Here is a 20,713-nt window from a genome sequence, read left to right on the forward strand (position 1 = left end):
TGAGTTTCTGGAGTTTTCTCTGATGCGTCAAAGACACAAACATCCAACGTTCCAAAGTGAACTGATTGCAATAACGTTATCATTTTTCTTTAACAAATTATTCGATAATACAGTAAAATACAGTGTCTATAGCCAGCCTCTTCCGATCGCCTGGGTTTCCGAGGCTAATAGCCAGCAGGCCATCAGTCTGAATCAGTGGTTCTCAAACCTTTTGGGACCCCCAGTTTTGTTATTAGGCCACGGACCCCCATAAGCAAAAAGAACCAAATGGACCCATTAAGGTCCATTTGGTTCCATTTGTACACTCTCGGAGGACTTACAGAACTGTACGGGTCCATTTGCTTTCCCAGCTATCAATCATTTCGCTCAGGACCCCCTGGAACACCCTCAAGGACCCCCTGGGGGTCCCCAGACCCCACGTTGAGAACCATTGGTCTAAATGAACCACAGAGATGGTAGTAAACAGTTAGTCATAGTATAGTATGTCTTCCATAACATCTCAACTGGTTAACATGGACAACATTCTACAGGTAAACTACAAGGTAATCACTGGTTACTGAGGCCTTGCTCAGAGCAGACTGCCATCAACCAACAAGTTTGTGTCCAGGTCAGTCGGTAGAGCACTTGCCGTTGGACTGCAAGGTTCTGGGTTCGATCCTAGTCAGCGTATGAGTAGCACGGCTTGGGTAACTAAGTTGGGCGGTTAATACTACTGCTGGTAGGTGTTGTTGCAAGTAATGGGCGTGCTGATGGTAGGTGTTGTAGTAAGAACTGGTAGGTGTTGCTGTAGTGGGTGCCAATGGTCTGTGTAAGTGTAAGGACTGTGAGCTGATGGTAGGTGTTGCTGTAGGTATACTGGGAGCTGATTGATAAGTGTGAGAGTAAGAGCTGGGAGCTGATAGTATGTTGTTGTAAGCACTGGGAGCTAGCTGATGGTAGGTGTAGCGCTGCACCACAGGACTTTATCCCTCAGCCAATCCAAATATAGTTTGCAAACACATCACGTTCCCTTGGTCGAGGAGGGGACCATAACCCACTTGTATAAATCATTGAGCAACCATTGTCCTTGCCAAACATAATTTGCCAATACGTACATGTTCCCGTGGTCGAGGAGGGGACTAAACACACTTGTATAAATCGTTGAGTTTAAACCGCAGTGCAGTAACATTGCACTGCAGTTCAATGAAGAGCAAAATGCATGTAATAACGCTAAGCTTTCTCTTCCTATGGACGCATACTCTGAACTCAGTGCGAGCTGAAGGTAAGTGCATTCTTCATTTACACAGCACATTAGAGCAATAAGTATTTCTTTTCATGTCATGGGCCCACACAATTGGTATGTATTTGGCCACGGACCCACATAAGAAAACATTTTTTCTCCTAAATAATAATAAACAAATAAATAAATCACAAAGTTAGCGGTGCTATTTATATGACTTGGTTTCATTAAGCATCCGCAAATATTGGTCAATATGACCCTGGGCGTACAACACACTTTGGACAAAGCCAAATTTGGGCTTTCAGTAACCTTCAATAAAACTTTGAGAACCACTGGACCACATGTGATATGGTCTTTTTGACTTTTTCACCGTTTTGGAAAACAAACTTGACTAAAAAATACAAATTATCTTTTTTTTTTTAAACCAGTCCTTATGGTAAAATTTGGACCCACTGGGGATTGTAATATTATGGCGGGATTTTTCAAATGACTGTGTGGAATAAACAAACTAAAACAAAACAAGAAACCATTGCAGCTGGTGAGTAGATGACCAGGCTGAACCTCTTGTGTTGATCTAACCAATCCAGACCACCTGTTTCTGGACTCTGTACTGGGACAGAGGCCAGACCTCTTGTAGATCTGCAGGGTTCACATTGTTCCAAGGACAACCTAAGAGCCACAGCCAAAAAGGGATGAAGAAAAGGGAACATGGCAGATCTACAATAGATCTAAATAGCAGATCTATAAGCTCACAACGCGTCGCATTGCAACGCATTGTGAGCTTGTAGATCGGCTGTTTTCAAATAGCCTAGGTATGAAATAGGGCTAAAGTGGTTAATGTATGTTTTATAATATTATAATTTATATCTGAAAAGTAACTAGTAACTAAAGTACGATATTTGTATCCGAGATGTAGTGGAGTAGAAGTAAAAGTACAGAAAATTGGAAATATTCAAGTAAATACCTCAAAATTGTACTTAAGTACAGTACCTAAGTACATGTACTTAGGTACTGTACTTAAGTACAATTTTGAAGGGATGCTTGGTGCCTTGGTGCCGCGCCGCTTTCTCCGTAGGCCGCCGCTATTATTTTGAAGGGCCGGAAGGGGGTTGTTTTAGTTTTTTTGAATTATCACTTGACGGCAACGATTACGTCATCTAGTCACATGACAGTGTGGGTCCAGAAGAGAAACATGGCTGCGCCCAGCCGAGTGCATTGTGTACAGTATGCAGACCACCCTTTGTATAAAAATGGCCTCTCAATGGATTTACTATGGAGGATGTTCACTTCGCGTGCACGCCCGACGTGCGTTGTAAACAAATCGCGGACATTACCGATGCGGGCGGGACCGGAGCGACGTACTGTAAGTAATTATACCTTTACTGTAAATACAGTAAGATTGACAGTCCTCACCGTCAACGGCACCATGATTTTAACCCTTTCAATGACGGTGAAGATTGTCAACGGCAGCAGAACTGTTAAGTACTTTTACACAAGTTACTTTACACCACTGCCCTCTCTGTACAGAGCCTGATGAAGTCAGGTTGGTGGGAGGAACCAGTAAGTGTGCCGGTAGACTGGACGTGAAACACGAGGGAGAGTGGAGACCGTCGGCTGGTCACCTGTACAAAGAGCCCCACTCTGTGGTGTGCAGACAGCTGGGCTGTGGCTCCGTTGTTTCAGTACAATGGACCAGTGGTTCTGAATTTGAGGATAACTGGTGGGTTAAATCTTCCTGTGACGGCTCTGAGTCTTCACTGAGCGGCTGTGCACAACTACGACCACATCATTCCCGATTGAGTGTGCAAATGAACTGTTCAGGTAACACAGAAAATGTAATTTTCGCCCATTTTCATCCCATCTTCATATACCGGTAATTGGACCTCACTAATGCTCACTATAATATGGCACTATTTTAGTCTACTCGGTCTGTGTCTCAGAGGAGGGCTGCGGACATTTTAGGAACCTCCCTACCAATGACATCATCGATGGGGAATCCAAAGCTAATAGAGACTGCAGGCTTTCCATTCCCGGGAAAGTTGGCATGCTATAATGCGAAGCCATTGTTCTAGAGTTAATAAAAAATAAGAAAAAAATATAAAATCTTGTTTGAAAAGAAAAACCTGCCTAATGATAATGTCACTGGTAGTCATAAATTCTGAACTGTCTACAGACCAGGTAGGATTTATTTTGTATTTTTTATCATTTTATCACAAGCATAATGAGGACCAATTATACTATATGAAGATAGGTTAAAATGGGTGAAGTCGTCCACTAATGTACACCAGTTGTTTTCAAAGTGGGAGCTAGGGAGAAGGATTCTTATTTATTTATTTAAATAAATAAAATTCAATACGTGAGATTATGGCAGTTGAATCCCTTTCTACATTGTGTGCCTATTTTGGCCATGATGTTATTGTCAAACATTTTTCCGATTTGATACTAAATAAATGTCAAAAATGTTCCCAAAAGACAAAATAAAGTATAGCAAAAATAGGATCACTCTGCTTTTTTAAATATGTGTATTGTGTGTGTTATTTATTTTCATACAGTAGTAGGCTATTTACTTGCCTTTCTTTACTGTGCCTTTCTCTCGCTGTCTTTCTGTCTCTGTCTCTCTCCAGAGTTTGTGAGGTTGGTGAATGGGACTAGTTTCTGTTCAGGCAGAGTGGAGGTGAAGTCTGGTCAGTCGTGGGACTCGGTGTGTGAAGGTAACTTTGGTCAGCTGGACGCAGAGGTGGTGTGTAGGGAGCTTGACTGTGGGGCTCCCTCAGCCCTCCAGGTAGTGCTCTATGGAGAAACGACAGCGCCAGTGTCGACCAAAGAGTTCCAGTGTAAAGGCAGCGAATCTGTTCTCCAGGACTGTGGAATCTCAGAATCAACTAGAAACACCTGCTCAGCTGACCAGACTGTTGGACTCACCTGTTCAGGTAAAGGAACACACTTGGTTTGGAATATTATGTTTTAATGCTCACAGGGAATGTTTTGAACTGTGGTTCTCAAATGTTCTGCTTGTATATAGGATATTTCCAAATGTGGGTCCCAATGTATGGGGTTAACAGATTTTACTGGAGACCCCCTGGAACCCCCGAAAGACCCCTGGGGGTCCCCGGACCCCACTTTGAGAACTATAGTCTTATGCTATTGTCTCTGCACAGAGCGCGATCATGCCAGGTGGGTGAGAGGAACCAGCAGCTGTTCTGGTAGACTGGAGCTGAATATACAGGGAAACGTTATGGGAAAGTGGAGACCGATGAATAGCCCCATTTAGAACCTCACCCTCCACTGTAGAACTGAGATGGGGTCCTACGGTCCTCTATGCCGGCTGCAGTAGAATTCGTCCACAGCGGTGTAGATCACCCTTTGCGCCACATCTTATTCAAAAAGTAAAGGTGGTTCCACGCTCCTAGATTTTCCGAACACTGGCAGATACAAAATGAACGTTGGGGTGAAACAACCGCTTAAATCGCTTGTTTTGTCAGCCAGTGTCATGTTTTTAAGTCTTGCAGGAAGTTTCAGACAGAAAGGCAGCATTAGCGCCTCCCCTGGTTGAAGAAAGGCCAAAGTATTTTATGTTTTTAGTTCAAGAGTGGTGCTAGCTTGAGGATTGGTCAAGCAAGCTTCACATGACAATTTGGCTCTCCAGACAATAAATAGGCAAACACACTTGCAGTTGATTTCATTAAGCATCCGCAAATATTGGTCAATGTGAACCTGGGCGTCCAACAAACTTTGGACAAAGCCAGATGTTGGTGTTTAGCTCCTTCCAGGAGCACCGCTCAAAATGTGGGCTTTCAGTAATCTTCAATAAAAGTACAGAAAATTGGAAATATTCAAGTAAAGTACAAATACTTCAAAATTGTACTTAAGTACAGTACCTAAGTACATGTACTTAGGTACTGTACTTAAGTACTTTTACAGAAGTTACTTTACACCACTGCCCTCTACAGGTACAGAGCCTGATGAATTCAGGTTGGTGGGAGGAACCAGTAAGTGTGCCGGTAGAATGGACGTGAAACACGAGGGAGAGTGGAGACCGGTGGCTGGTCACCTGTACAAAGAGCCCCACTCTGTGGTGTGCAGACAGCTGGGCTGTGGCTCCGTTGTTTCAGTAGAATGGACCAGTGGTTCTGAATATGAGGATAACTGGTGGATTGACTCTTCCTGTGACGGATCTGAGTCTTCACTGAGCGGCTGTGCACAACTACGACCACATCATTCCCGATTGAGTGTGCAGATGAACTGTTCAGGTAACACAGAAAATGTAATTTTCGCCCATTTTCATCCCATCTTCATATACCGGTAATTGGACCTCACTAATGCTCACTATAATATGGCACTATTTTAGTCTACTCGGTCTGTGTCTCAGAGGAGGGCTGCGGACATTTTAGGAACCTCCCTATCAATGGCATCATCGATGGGGAATCCAAAGCTAATAGAGACTGCAGGCTTTCCATTCCCGGGAAAGTTGGCATGCTATAATGCGAAGCCATTGTTCTAGAGTTAATAAAAAATAAGAAAAAAATATAAAATCTTGTTTGAAAAGAAAAACCTGCCTAATGATAATGTCACTGGTAGTCGTAAATTCTGAACTGTCTACAGACCAGGTAGGATTTATTTTTATTTTTATCATTTTATCACAAGCATAATGAGGACCAATTATACTATATGAAGATAGGTTAAAATGGGCGAAGTCGTCCACTAATGTACACTTATTCTTATTTATTTATTTAAATAAATAAAATTCAATACGTGAGATTATGGCAGTTGAATCCCTTTCTACATTGTGTGCCTATTTTGGCCATGATGTTATTGTCAAACATTTTCCGATTTGATACTAAATGTCAAAAATGTTTATTTACTTGCCTTTCTTTACTGTGCCTTTCTCTCGCTGTCTTTCTGTCTCTGTCTCTCTCCAGAGTCTGTGAGGTTGGTGAATGGGACTAGTTTCTGTTCAGGCAGAGTGGAGGTGAAGTCTGGTCAGTCGTGGGACTCGGTGTGTGAAGGTAACTTTGGTCAGCTGGATGCAGAGGTGGTGTGTAGGGAGCTTGACTGTGGGGCTCCCTCAGCCCTCCAGGTAGCGCTCTATGGAGAAACGACAGCGCCAGTGTCGACCAAAGAGTTCCAGTGTAAAGGCAGCGAATCTGTTCTCCAGGACTGTGGAATCTCAGAATCAACTAGAAACACCTGCTCAGCTGACCAGACTGTTGGACTCACCTGTTCAGGTAAAAGAACACACTTGGTTTTATGTTTTACTGCTTACAGGGAATGTTTTGAACTGTGGTTCTAAAATGTTGTCTGCTTGTATATAGGCTATTTCCAAATAGTCAATGTATGGGGTTAACAGATTTTACTGGAGACCCCCTGGAACCCCCGAAAGACCCCTGGGGGTCCCCGGACCCCACGTTGAGAACTATAGTCTTATTCTATTGTCTCTGCACAGAGCGCGATCATGCCAGGTGGGTGAGAGGAACCAGCAGCTGTTCTGGTAGACTGGAGCTGAATATACGGGGAAACGTTATGGGAAAGTGGAGACCGATGAATGAGTACAGCTGGGCAACGTCCTCTAGATTGTGTAGAGAGCTTAACTGTGGCTCTGTTATCTCCACCAAACGGACATATGGTCAAGAACATGTACAGGTGGTCTGCTCAGGTAACACAAACAATTACTTCAACGATGGTTATGGTGGTGATGATGATTATGATGCATTTCCTTATAAACTCTCTCCCTCTCTGCGTCCCCCCACCCCCTCCAGAGTCTGTGAGGTTGGTGCAACAGTTGGTGAGTGGGAGTTATGGGAGCTTGTGTTCTGGCAGGGTGGAGGTGAAGTCCAGTCAGTCGTGGGTCTCGGTGTGTGAAGGTGACTTTGACCATCAGGATGCAGAGGTGGTCTGCAGGGAGCTGGGCTGTGGGGCTCCTTCAGAACTCAAGGGGGCGCTCTATGGAGAAGGGAAAGCTCCGATGTCGACTAAAGAGTTCCAGTGTAAAGGCACAGAGTCTGTTCTCCTGGACTGTGAAACCTCAAACTCGACTAGAAACACCTGCTCGTCTGCCAAGACGGTTGGACTCACCTGCTCAGGTAAAAGACAAACTACACATTTGGGTTGGATTATTATTTTATAATGCAAGTAATATTACATTGCGGGGCAGCAGTGGCTCTGTAGGCTGACCACTTGGGAATCGGTACCACAAGCTTATTAGATCTTAAAGGAGTAGTTCACCCCCAAAATGACTTTTTTTCTATTGATTACTCATGCCATGGAGAGTTCAATAATATTTTTTGTTTTTTGTCACATTCCTAAGACACAAATTTGATTCGAGTAAATTTACCCCCATTGATTCCAGATGGGGACCCGTTTCGAAACGGGTCCCCATCCGGAACGAATGGGGGTACATTTATTGTTATCACATTTTTTGTCTTAGGAATGCGACAAAAAACTAAAAATATTATTGAACTATAGTCTCCATGGTGTGACTAATCAATAGAAAAAAAGTCATTTTGGGGGTGAACTACTCCTTTAACACATTGACCGCCATTTTAACATACCTCCGTACTCCCACCTGCCATTCGTCTCCATAGACTTCCATGTAATTGGGTGTGCACGGATCATGCACACCCATGCCTAGATAATGCACCACGTGTGTCCACCTTGCTCACAGCTTTCAAACAAAAAAATCCGAATGGAAATCCGTTCAGGCATTCCTGAGATAACAGCCACTATGTTTAACAAAGATGGCTGCCAAAATGGCTGCCATGCTTGAAAGATGGGGTTGCTATGGGGGTTAAACATGAAATTTCGCGATTGCTATCATGCCTACTCCATTTTTTGGGGTCAAAATTTTTTTTTTTAATTCTCGGGACTATCGGGCCTGGCGGGGAAAGACATTGGAATAATCTCGGGACTATCGGGCCTGGCAGGGAATGAGTTAAGAGGTTAAGATAGTTCTTAACCACTTGAACCTCAGCATCCCCAGTCCGGGGCCAATTTACAAGCCCACAAAGCGTTGCAAATTCATATCCAGTTGACTAAGTAAGTATAGAGGGTTAAGTATGTGGTTTTAATTATGGGGTTCACTCTAGGGCAGTGGTTCTCAAAGTGGGGTCCGGGGACCAACAGGGGTCCTAGAGAGGGTAAAAGGGGGTCGTCCCTAGCAAAATGAGGAGCAGTTTAATTTCACTATTATTTAGACCACAGGGTAGAAGTTAGCCCAATGAGTGAATGACGTGTTTTTATACGAATTACTAATTCAGATCTTACATTTCTCCCCACCCACAGTTACAGTTATCTCCCCACCCACACCTACAGTATAGACCCGCGATACCCAAACTGTGTGTATGCCCAAGCATGCATATGGTTGAAGTGGTATGTTTTGTAATAATAATCAAAATCTACAAAGGAATAGTAGCTCAAGTTTTCAAATAATTGTAGTGGAGTAAAAGTACCAAAATATTTGCCACTGCACTGCAGACGCAGTGGAGTAGAAGTAACAATATTGAAAACGTTAAATATTACAGTAAAGTGAAAATACCAAAGAGCAGTCCTTGAGTAAATGCACGTAGTTACTTTACACCATTGCAGCTGGGTAAGTAAGCCGGAGTGGATTGTTGTCTGATTTACCCACTGTTTCAGGGTTGTGGCACAAGGCGCAGCCGAGGGTAAGATTTGACAACATATTGTTTCTGCTGAAAACTAAAAGTGTTAAGTTTGCCACTGGGGGACCCTCAATCCAACCATGTGCTATTCCACAGTTTTTGAAAACAAACTTGACAAACTTTTTGTTTAATTGTTTTTAACCATTATGATCAAATTTGGACCCACTGGGGATTGTAATTAGCCTGACACTCAGCCTGAATTGACATTTCGTTTCACTTCATTATTCAGTCTGAAAGTGGTTTCCCCCAAGGCGATTGCAGGGATGGGCGTTGCCAAAAAGAGGCAGTCTTCAGCGATTGGTTCACCGACCAACACATGACATAGACTATGTCATGTGTTGGTCGTTGAACCAATGTCACATAGTGTGGCTGGCTAGTGGCTAGCCTGTTGCTTGCTAGTGCTACTTGCTAACCAAAGAAACAGTCAGAATAGGAGCACTACGAACTAGTAATCAAACACAACATAACATGCCTGCTACTGGTGTTTAATAGCGAGATCGATACGATCGCATTTTACCGCAATTTACCACATTTTATCACGACGCGATGCGCGGTACGTACGGTACGGTGGCAGCGCTGGTGTACTTGGAAACACACATGAGTTCTGGGAAACCCCCACCCACGCTGATCACAAGACACCGATTCACGACGCTGATTCGCCGTACGGATTTTCAACCGAGGGAGGACTCTTCAATGAGAGCACTTCTAGACCCCTGAATCGCCAAAACAAAAAATTTAAAGGGGTGTGGCTAGCGATTCAGGGTCTGGAACTAGGCTAGATTGTAATATTATTGTGGGATCTTTCAAATTTCTGTGTGGAATACCTCAAAGGTTCTAAATTGTACTTTTTCATCGACTTTTGCATCGTGCAGCGACACGTTGTGAGCTATTCTCAGAGCTTGTACGGTAGATCTGCTATGTTCAGAGCACAACCCCAAATGTAAATCTGGCATTATGTCATCAAGACACTGTATTTCTACATTGCGGTATTGATACTTTTATTTAAGTAGTTCACCCCCAAAATAACTTTTTTTTCCTATTGATTAATCACTTTTTTTTCTCGCATTCCTAAGACAAAAAATTGACTATAGCAAATTTACCCCCATTGATTCTGTATGGGGACCTAAATGCACTTGAGTCCCCATCCGGAAGCAACGGGGGTACATTCATTGTAATCAAATTATTGTCTTAGGAATGCAAAAAAAAAAAGAAAAAAAGAAAAAAACAATATTATTGAACTCAAGTCTCCATGGCACGCAGTGGCGGCCCCAAGGGTGTGCTAGCGGGGCGATTGCACAGGGCGGCACTTTGCGGGGGCGCATGAAGAAGAAAAAGAAAAAAAAAAGTAGAGTGAACGCCGTGCAAAAACATAAGCTCAACCGTCCACTCCCTTGTCTGTTTAAATCAGACCGAATACAACAACACCACCTGGTGGTATGATAGAGGCTGGCAGCTCCAAGCAATACACTCCGCCCCCCCCCCCCCTCCCCTCCCCTCCTTGTGATGTTATATCCACGCGCCAGTATTGAAATATTGAAAACAACAACAGCATGGAGTTCCTCACATCTGTGGACATGACTAGATATTATAATATAGTTGCTTGCCCTGAAACATCACATGGAGAGGATTATTTTGTTCTTGAAAACATAGACCTCAGGCTCTATATCAGCCAGGATATAGGAACTCTTGTCTCACTGTGCGTGACTGTGAAACAACCATTTTTCCTGACCAGAACAAAGGTAAGACAGTCAGATCATAAACCCTATTATATTAAGCCCAAAATGGTTCTGCCGCCGTGTAGAACCGAACCGCTTTTAACTTAAAAAAATGCATAATTTGCCCGCGAATATCCGATTTTTCAGGGCGGCGCTATACTACCTGGCCCAGGGCGCAATATAGGTCAAAACCGCCACTGATGGCACGAGTAATCAATATCAAAATCAAAATTTTGGGGTGAACTACTCCTTTAAGTAAAGAATGTGAATACTTTTTTTCCACCCCTGGAAATAGGTCTGCAAGCTGGTGAGTAGATGACCAGGCTGAACCTCTTGTGTTGATCTGACATTTTGAGGAGGGGGTGCTCAAGTGAAAAAAAGGGCACCTTGTGCAGCACGTGGAACCATCAACTGCCTAGTAGTTAGGGATGGACAGTGTTGCATTGGTGATTCAATGTTTGGGGGGGACGCGATTTGAATGATGTCACATGGACGGTGCTTACACCTACGTTGACATGTTCAGACAATGGCTTATTGATATGCATACACATCCTGCTCTGACATATCTATTGATATGCATGAATCAATTAATTGAATAATCGATTAATCATTTATGAGATCAAAGTTAATTATCAAAAAACATTATTTGTTCTTGGTATCCAGAGACAAAACAAACTGATGAATGAAATGAAATATGAATTTTAACTTTTGGAAGAAAAAAAAAGAAGACTATATTGCATTACTTCTGCAAGTGGTAAATACACACACAGCTGTGCTGAGACTTTCTTCACAACATGAGATGAAATGAATGCAAGCAAGCAAGCAGCATGTATCTAAGAAAGACTCAGCACAGTTGTGTGTGTATTTACCACTTGCAGAAATAATGCCATAGTCACTTGAGTGGACATGAGTCTTTTTTTTTCTTCCAAAAGTTAAAATTCATTTCATTCAGCAGTTTGTTTTGTCTCTCCAGCAGAGTTTCTAGTGTCTCTCTACTCTAGAAGAGAGGTTATACATGAACTCTGCAGCCGCACTGAGGCGCTCCTGCACAACTCAATCAGTGGTTCTCAAACTTTGTTATGTCAAGGACCCCCAAAATGATATGTATTTGGCTGCAGATCTCAAAATATTTTGTTCCAGGGACCCTCAGAAACAAAGATTTTATATTAGTTCATTTGGGTCTTGCCTCAGGCTAGATGCAGAATAGATACATGTTGCTTTGATCACAGATAGCCTACGTGTGTGGCAAGAATCCAGAGCATTTTGGGGCATAAATATATATTAGAAGCTTTTAATCCAGAATTGTCTGATGTCACCGTGGGCCACATACTGAACACTGTACAAAACAAACAAACACTGTACAAAAAACGAACTTCATAAAAAGGGCACATTGATCCAGTAAGGGAAAAAGGCAGGTGCTCCCCTAGTGTCTATGTGGGCACGTCCCTGCCAGCTGGACTGGGACAGAGGCCAGACATCTTGTAGAGCAGCAGGGTTCACATTGTTGGCTATTTTCACAGTTTTTTAAATGCCTTTAACCATTTAAAAAAAAAGTCTCTGTCGGATGGAAAACGTACTTTTCAGAATTCAAATTCAAATGCAGCAAAAGCAGCAGATCGACAAGCTCAAATCGTGTTTTGCGTCACGTTTCGAGCTTGTCGATGTGCTACTTTTGATGCTTTGGTGTGACGCTTTAGCAGAGTCCTGCAACGGGCCGGGTATCCGCGGATATCAGACGGGGACCTGCGTTTGACGGGCGGAAATGGGTGGAAAATATACTTTTATACGTCCACAGGGACGGGCGGTAGGAGACTAAAAAACTTTGGTGCCATGTCATTGTTCCGACTTATGAAATGTCGAACTTATGTGCAGTCCCCAAAATATGTACCACTGAATGTACTACCGCTGAGACTATTGTTGAAGGCTGCTGATATCTTGTGTTAAAAAGTATAAAGTGACTGTAGGCTATTTACTTTTACTGCATGTAATCACGGGTAGTGGGCGGGAAACGGTTCCAGTTTTTGCCGGGCGGTGCGGGTCTGGTTTGGATGTTTTTATAATCATGGGTTGTGGGTCGGGTTGCGGATCTGATTATTGATGGGTGGGGCGGGCACGGGTTGGACAGGTGCAGGACTGATCAAGTAGGGCGTTCATTTACGAAGAAACACAAAGTTAGAATAAGGAGAAAGGAGGTTTCTGCCCGACAACAGCGAATACTAATCTTGATGAAACCTCGTTTTAGGGTAGAAATCTCTGAAGACGCTCCACCTCGCATCTCCATGTAAAGGGCAAAACAGGGGAATCCACAAAACTTGTGATGTCATGGCTTATGTCGGCTCACGGTGCAGAGCCGCGGAGCCACGCTGCATTGGTGAAACGAAACAAACTGCTGTGGAAGTGAGTCACTGGTCTGTCTGGCACTGTGTCACCGCCAGCTAGCCACATGGCTTGCACTTAAGGTGTTTTCAATCACTGATGCGTCTCTGTGTAAATGTAGTATAAAAAGTGACAACGCACTGGCACTTTGACATTTTCTGTTCTGCTCATTCCCATGTAAATGAGCCTCTCTCTGTTAGTTTAAAACTATTGCTTGTCTTGAATATGTGAATTGCTGTATACATGCTGTGTTTTGATAATGAACAAACACACCAAAACAAGGAATAAACAAAGAAATGAATACATCACAAAGTGCCCCGTCCCTTTCTACCCCTCTCTCTGTACAGAGCCTGATGAAGTCAGGTTGGTGGGAGGAACCAGTATGTGTGCTGGTAGACTGGAGCTGAAACACAAGGGAGTGCGGAGACCAGTGGTGGCAGTGGATGGTCGCTGGAGCAGAAAGAGTGCTTCTGTGGTGTGCAGACAGCTGGGCTGTGGCTCCGTTGCTTCAATAGAATGGATCCATGGTTCCAAAGATGAGCATAATTGGTTATTTAGATCTTCCTGTGACGGCCCTGAGTCTTCACTGAGCAAGTGTGCATACGCAATAGACAATGATTCCCAAAACAGTGTGCATGTGAACTGTTCAGGTAACACAAACTATGACATTTTATTCTCATGTATCAATGGTGTTTCAAAGTGGGGGCTGCCAGGGAGAAATATACAGATAGATTAATAAATAAATCATTGATTGATTGATTGATTCATTCATTGAAATTCAATACGTGAGATTATTGTGCTAGTTTAACAACTTTCTATTATTGTAAAGTGCTACCTGTCTATTTTGACCATGTTATTATTGTCAAGAAAATACAAAGAAATACAGTAGAAAAAATAGCAGACCTACAAGCTCGCAACACATCACACTGTTTTTGTTTTAGTTTAAGTTTATGTAATCGGAAGGCCACGCGCAGCCAGAGCTGTGTGTAAATATAATAATGCTCCTACAATCTTTGCCCTAAAATCACACAAATCGGTACACAGCATGTCTACACTCATGTCATCAACATGGATCTGTCCCATATAGCGCCACCTTTAGGCCGATTTTTTAAAACACATTTTTGGACACTGCTCCTACAGATTTTGCACAATAATCGCGCAAATCGGTACACAGTATGTCTACAGTCATGTCATCAACATGGATCTGACTCATATAGCGCCACCATCAGGCCAATTTTTTCAAACACATTTTTGGATACAGCTCCTACACATTTTGCCCTAAAATCACGCAAATCGGTACACAGTATGTCTACACTCATGTCATCAACATGGATCTGTCCCATATAGCGCCACCTTCAGGTTGCTTTTTTAAAACACATTTTTGGACACTGCTCCTACAGATTTTGCCCTAAAATCACGCAACTCCGTACACAGTATGTCTACACTCATCTCATCAATATGGATCTGTCCCATATAGCGCCACCACCAGGCCTATTTCTTCAAACACATTTTTGGACACTGCTCCTACACATTTTGCCCTAAAATCACGCTGCGACCTGACGGTCGCTTATCTCCCTATTAGGGAGTCTTACTGGTATTTGGTGTGTTATTTCCCTTCAGTACTGTAGCTGCGCCTCTCTCTCTCTCTCTCTCTCTCTCTCTCTCTCTCCAGAGTCTGTGAGGTTGGTGAATGGGACTAATTTGTGTTCAGGCAGAGTGGAGGTGAAGTCTAGTCAGTCATGGGACTCGGTGTGTGAAGGTGATTTTGGTCAGCAGGATGCAGAGGTGGTGTGTAGGGAGCTTGGCTGTGGGGCTCACTCAGCCCTCCAGGTGGCGCTCTATGGAGAAACGACAGCACCAGTGTCGACCAAAGAGTTCCAGTGTAAAGGCAGTGAGTCTGCTCTCCAGGACTGTAGAACCTCAGACTCAACTAGAAACACCTGTTCAGCTGACAAGACTGTTGGACTCACCTGCTCAGGTAAAAGACACACTTTAGGTTTAGATTATTATGTTTATTATTGTGGTTCTTAAACCTTCTTCTTGTAGATCTGCTATTTTCAAATAGCCAATGTATATAGGGTTAACACATTTTACTGGTGACCCCCCAGCGGGTTCCTCAGACCCCAAAAGCCCCTTTTCGACTGCAGCTTTAGCACCACACCACACCACACTACACCACACCACACCACAACGCACCACATAAAAATATCTACATTTTCCATTACACAAAAGTACCCCTATCGGTAAGAAACAAATTGACCCTTTTAACTGTGATTATAATACAATATAAATTCGTATTACAACGATCCTAAATTATAATACACTATAATGGATTATAACTGTGATTATAATACACTTTAAAGTATTAATGTATTACTATGATAATTATAATTCACTATAATAGATTATAATAGTGGTCACAACTCAATAGAACCTATTATCATGTATTACAACTATATCCTGGTGGTCTAAATGAAAAGTCAGTGAGTGATCAGTCATTATGAAGTGTTTGGCCCCGTTTGGCCTAGCTCAGACCTACTCTAGAGTGGATACTTTTTAGTACCACGTTTAGTACCACCTTCACACCACTCTACCCAGTTCCTTGTAGTGGAAAACCTGTCACAAGTGGGCGGTGTGGTGTGGAGTGGTGTGGTGTCGGGCCTGTGGAAAAGGGGCTACGGCCATTGGCTTATTCTATTGTCTCTGTACAGAGCCCGATGATGTCAGGTTGGTGGGAGGACCCAGCCACTGTACTGGTACACTGGAGATCAAACACCAGGGAGAGTGGAGACCGGTGAATGATTACAGCTGGGAATCGTCATCTGTAGCGTGCAGACACCTGAACTGTGGCTCTGTTATCTCATCCAAAAGGACGCATGGTCCTACAAAACGACCTGTATGGTGGATCAGATCCTCCTGTAAAGGATCGGAAGCTAGGGAGTGCGGAATAATTAGGTCCAGTGGAGACAAAGTGGAGTTGGTCTGTTCAGGTAACACAATTACTTCAACGATGATGCATTACCTTTCCTGCACTTCTTCAACGATGATGCATTTCCTTTCCTGCACTTATAAACTCTCTCCCTCTCTGCTGCCCCCCCCCCCCCTCTTCAGAGTCTGTGAGGTTGGTGAATGGGACTAGTTTGTGTTCAGGCAGGGTGGAGGTGAAGTCTAGACAGTCGTGGGTCTCTGTGTGTGAAGGTGATTTTGACCATCAGGATGCAGAGGTGGTCTGCAGGGAGCTTGGCTGTGGGGCTCCTTCAGAACTCAAGGGGGCGCTGTATGGGGAAGGGAAAGCTCCGATGTCGACTAAAGAGTTCCAGTGTAAAGGCACAGAGTCTGTTCTCCTGGACTGTGAAACCTCAAACTCGACTAGAAACACCTGCTCGCCTGCCAAGACGGTTGGACTCAGCTGCTCAGGTAAAAGACACTTTTGGTTTGAATTATTATTTTATAATGGATGTAATATTACATTACATTACGGGGCGGCAGTGGCTCAGACCACTTGGGAATCGGAAGGTTACAGGTTCGATCCTACACTCCTCCTATGTTGGTGTCAAAATGTCCTTGTGCAATAAAATACACTGAACTGCACCTGATGAGCAGGTTGGTGGCCTGGCATGGTATCCTCCACTGTGACTGTGTGAATGTAATGCACATTGTAAAGTGCTTTGGATAAACAATATATCAACAATTCCAAACCTGTGGGCCACAAAGAGCTTTGAGATTTTCAAAACGCTGCACGATTTAAATGTACCAATATATATACGTATATATTTAGTACTGCTTACTCTTATTTCCGTACAGAGCCTGATGATCTCAGGTTGGTGGGAGGAACCAGTCACTGTTCTGGTATACTTGAGATGAACCATGAGCAAGACTGGAGACCAGTGGTTGGTTATGAATGGAACCTCAAGTCATCATTCCTAGTGTGTAAACAGCTGGGCTGTGGCTCCTCTCTTTCAAGTGAATTGATTCGGTCTACCCTTACACCTGGGTTTATAATGACATCTTCCTGTGACGGATCAGAGTCTGTACTGAGCGAGTGTGGTACAAAAATGTCTAGTTCTACCAGACATAGACTGAAGGTGATCTGTTCAGGTAACAATGTCAATCTGTTCTGCTGTCTGCATGATTCATGTCTAGTCTGCTCTAGTTTGTATATATTATCTGCAATCAGTCTCTGTATAAAATATATAGTGTTATTTATCTTCTTACAGTAACTTAGAAACTTGAACTCTTTCTCTCTCTCTCTCTCTCTCTCCAGAGTCTGCGAGGTTGGTGAATGGGACTAGTTTGTGTTCAGGCAGAGTGGAGGTAAAGTCTAGTCAGTCGTGGGACTCGGTGTGTGAAGGTGACTTTAACCAGCAGGATGCAGAGGTGGTGTGTAGGGAGCTTGGCTGTGGGGCTCCCTCAGCCCTCCAGGGGGCACTCTATGGAGACACGACTGCACCGATCTCGACCAAACAATTCCAGTGTAAAGGCAGCGAGTCTGTTCTCCGAGACTGTGGAACCTCAAACTCAACTAGAAACACCAGCTCAGCTGACAATGCCATTGGACTCACCTGCTCAGGTAAAAGACACACTTTAGGTTTGGATTATTATTTTATCACAACCTTATATTACGTTTCACTGCTTGCTCACTCACCTCTGTACAGAGCCTGCTGATGTCAGGTTGGTGGGAGGAACCAGTCACTGTGCTGGTAAGCTGGAGATGAAACACCAGGAAGAGTGGAGACCAGTGGATGGCTGGGTCTGGGAGCATTCTGAACTGGACCTGAGGTCCTCATCTGTGGTGTGTAGACAGCTGGGCTGTGGCTCTGCTGTTTCCATTAAGAAGAGTGAGTGGAAGTGGTTAAATGAAGTACCTGTATGGTGGTTCCCACCGGCCTGCCGTGGGTCTGAGCCGGCGCTAAGGGAGTGTGGACTGAAGAAGGCTGATAATTCCTCATACACACTGGAGCTGATTTGTTCAGGTAACAAAAACATTGACAGTGATCTTTATCAATCAGTCTGCCTCTGTATGTCTGTCTATATAATGTTTTGCACAATTTTAGCCTTCACTCCAGACTTAATTTTGGGGGCTGAAATTCTTTTAGACTAATCTCTTTTTGAACACCAGGCATCACACGTTAACACGTCTCCCCCTGCATAAACGGGGCTTCTGAGGGCCAGCAGCAGGGAGCTAGCTGCAGGGGTTGGAGGCTTCAAGCTCCCTCCAGCCACAGTACCCAGGAGGCTCCTCCCACCTTCACCAGATCCAATCACTCTGCCAGCTTCCTTTTTCCTGCAGCACCACGCACATCAAGGGAACTACAACTGTTTATCACATCCATGTATTTGATCCACAGAGAACCCTTCCTATCTAGTCTCACGTGTTGCATCAGGAGTCAGGACACGTTGTGAGCACAGTATATTGTATACAGTATATTGTGAGCTTATAGATCTGCTATTCTTGTGACACTGTAGTATGTCAAAGTAGGGCATTCATGTACGAAAAAATAAATACACTTTAGTTGACAATATTTTATCACTATACAGTATTTTGATTATGCACTATATCAATCATTTGCATGACTGAGTTATACCCAGGGTTCCATTTGTGGACGGGATTTTCTTAACCACTTAGGCCTTATAATAATAATAGTTATTCATATGACAATGGTGAAAAATAGGCAATCTACAAGCCCACAATATGTCGTGATGCAGGTTTGTAGTATTTTTGATAAAATAAAATATGAACAGAGGGGGATATCAAATGGAGATGCATTACCCCCCCCCCCCCCCCCCACCAATGGACACCATGCTATATGAGCCATGAGTGTTACTTTCTTTTGATTCACTGGGAATATTGAATGATGATGAAGATTAAAAAGGCTATTGAATGGCATGATGCTTTATTAGATCAGCCTTATAAATTATAACATTAAACTTGATAAATAACATCCCATAGTTGCATGTTGACAAGTATACAGAAGAACACAGGTTGTGGTACAGTACACAGCAATACAGTAGAGTGTTTGGAAAACCTCCTTTGTGAAGTGCACTAATTTGCCCACAAGGTGTCTCTCTTTTACAGAATGAAGCTTCTCTAAAGCACAGAGATCCGGTTGTTTATAATAAATTGACCAGTTCTACAATGAGTTTCTAGAGTTTTCTCTGATGCGTCAAAGACACAAACATCCAACGTTCCAAAGTGAACTGATTGCAATAACGTTATCATTTTTCTTTAACAAATTATTCGATAATACAGTAAAATACAGTGTCTATAGCCAGCCTCTTCCGATCGCCTAATGAAGCCTGGGTTTCCGAGGCTAATAGCCAGCAGGCCATCAGTCTGAATCAGTGGTTCTCAAACTTTTTGGGACCCCCAGTTTTGTTATTAGGCCACGGACCCCCATAACTCAGAGTGTGCAAAAAGAGCCAAATGGACCCATTAAGGTCCATTTGTACACTCTCGGAGGACTTACAGAACTGTACGGGTCCATTTGCTTTCCCAGCTATCAATCATTTCGCTCAGGACCCCCTGGAACACCCTCAAGGACCCCCTGGGGGTCCCCAGACCCCACGTTGAGAACCATTGGTCTAAATGAAGCACAGAGATGGTAGTAAACAGTTAGTCATAGTATAGTATGTCTTCCATAACATCTCAACTGGTTAACATGGACAACATTCTACAGGTAAACTACAAGGTAATCACTGGTTACTGAGGCCTTGCTCAGAGCAGACTGCCATCAACCAACACGTTTGTGTCCAGGTCAGTCGGTAGAGCACTTGCCGTTGGACTGCAAGGTTCTGGGTTCGATCCTAGTCAGCGTATGAGTAGCACGGCTTGGGTAACTAAGTTGAGCGTTTAATAGTGGGAGCTGCTGGTAGGTGTTGTTGTAAGTCAGGGGTCTTCAACGCTTTCAGGCCAAGGAACCCCTTAGTTGAGAGAGAGATGAAGCAGGGACCCCCACAACCTTTTCATAGATTCCATAATAGTTTCATTGTTTGACAGCACAATCATCAGTGTATTTTGGATTCATGTCAATTTGTGTTTTCAGATATTTAACCTCTGGAACCGTCAATACTTATAAAACTTGACCTTTCACTCTGTACTTAGTCTGCTCTTTTCCCCCTCTACACCAAAGCTCTTTGCCAAAAATAGCCGATCTACAAGCTCACAACGCCTCGCAGCGTGTGAGCTTGTAGATCTGCTATTTTTGGCTAAAGTTTGCAGAATATGGATGCTCGGGTTCAAGTGGTTAATATAAAAAAGTAAAGTTTCTATCACTCAAAGATTTGGAGGACCCCAAGTAGAAACTCTGAGGACCCCCAAGGGGTCCCAGACCCCCTGTTGAAGACCCCTGTTGTAAATAATGGGCGCTGATGGTAGGTGTTGTAGTAAGAACTGGTAGGTGTTGCTGTAAGTAGTGGGCGCTGATGGTCTGTGTAAGTGTAAGGACTGTGAGCTGATGGTACTGTAGGTGTTGCTGTAGGTACTGGGGAGCTGATTGATAAGTGTGAGAGTAAGGGCTGGGAGCTGATGTTAAGTATGTTGTTGTAAGCACTGGGAGCTAGCTGATGGTAGGTGTAGCGCTGCACCACAGCAATCCGTCTCCCAGGGGTCTGGAATGATGAAAAGGGGATAGATAGATACCCTTGTTCTTGGCCGATACAGAAAATGAGCCACTCCAACCTACCGACAGTGTGTGAACACACTGCGGCCTCAATAACCCAGAACATACTATCATTTGTTTGACCGTCTG

At 43.6% G+C, this 20,713-nt stretch overlaps 1 protein-coding gene across 4 annotated transcripts; it reads left to right on the top strand.

Moving 5' to 3' along the window:
* Positions 1–1,071: 1,071 nt before the first annotated feature.
* Positions 1,072–19,102, top strand: LOC308296409 (scavenger receptor cysteine-rich type 1 protein M160-like). Of its 4 annotated transcripts, XM_080739688.1 has the most exons (15): positions 1,074–1,261; positions 2,747–3,040; positions 3,844–4,149; positions 5,170–5,469; positions 6,139–6,444; positions 6,663–6,872; positions 6,976–7,299; positions 13,313–13,615; positions 14,638–14,943; positions 15,677–15,955; positions 16,077–16,382; positions 16,770–17,063; positions 17,230–17,535; positions 17,621–17,938; positions 18,085–19,102. In XM_080739688.1, exons 1-15 carry the CDS (start codon positions 1,183–1,185, stop codon positions 18,096–18,098), a joined length of 3,945 nt encoding a protein of 1,314 aa, XP_080595814.1. In that variant the 5' UTR covers positions 1,074–1,182; the 3' UTR covers positions 18,099–19,102. The 4 variants fall into 4 exon arrangements, with proteins under 4 accessions (XP_080595817.1, XP_080595814.1, XP_080595815.1 ...); XM_080739689.1 differs by lacking the exon at positions 6,663–6,872 and having other exon boundaries at positions 1,075–1,261; XM_080739690.1 differs by lacking the exon at positions 2,747–3,040 and having other exon boundaries at positions 1,075–1,261.
* Positions 19,103–20,713: the final 1,611 nt, after the last annotated feature.

This window comes from Nannobrachium achirus, assembly GCF_963921795.1.
Source record: "Nannobrachium achirus genome assembly, chromosome: 12".
Taxonomy (NCBI): Eukaryota; Metazoa; Chordata; class Actinopteri; order Myctophiformes; family Myctophidae; genus Nannobrachium; species Nannobrachium achirus.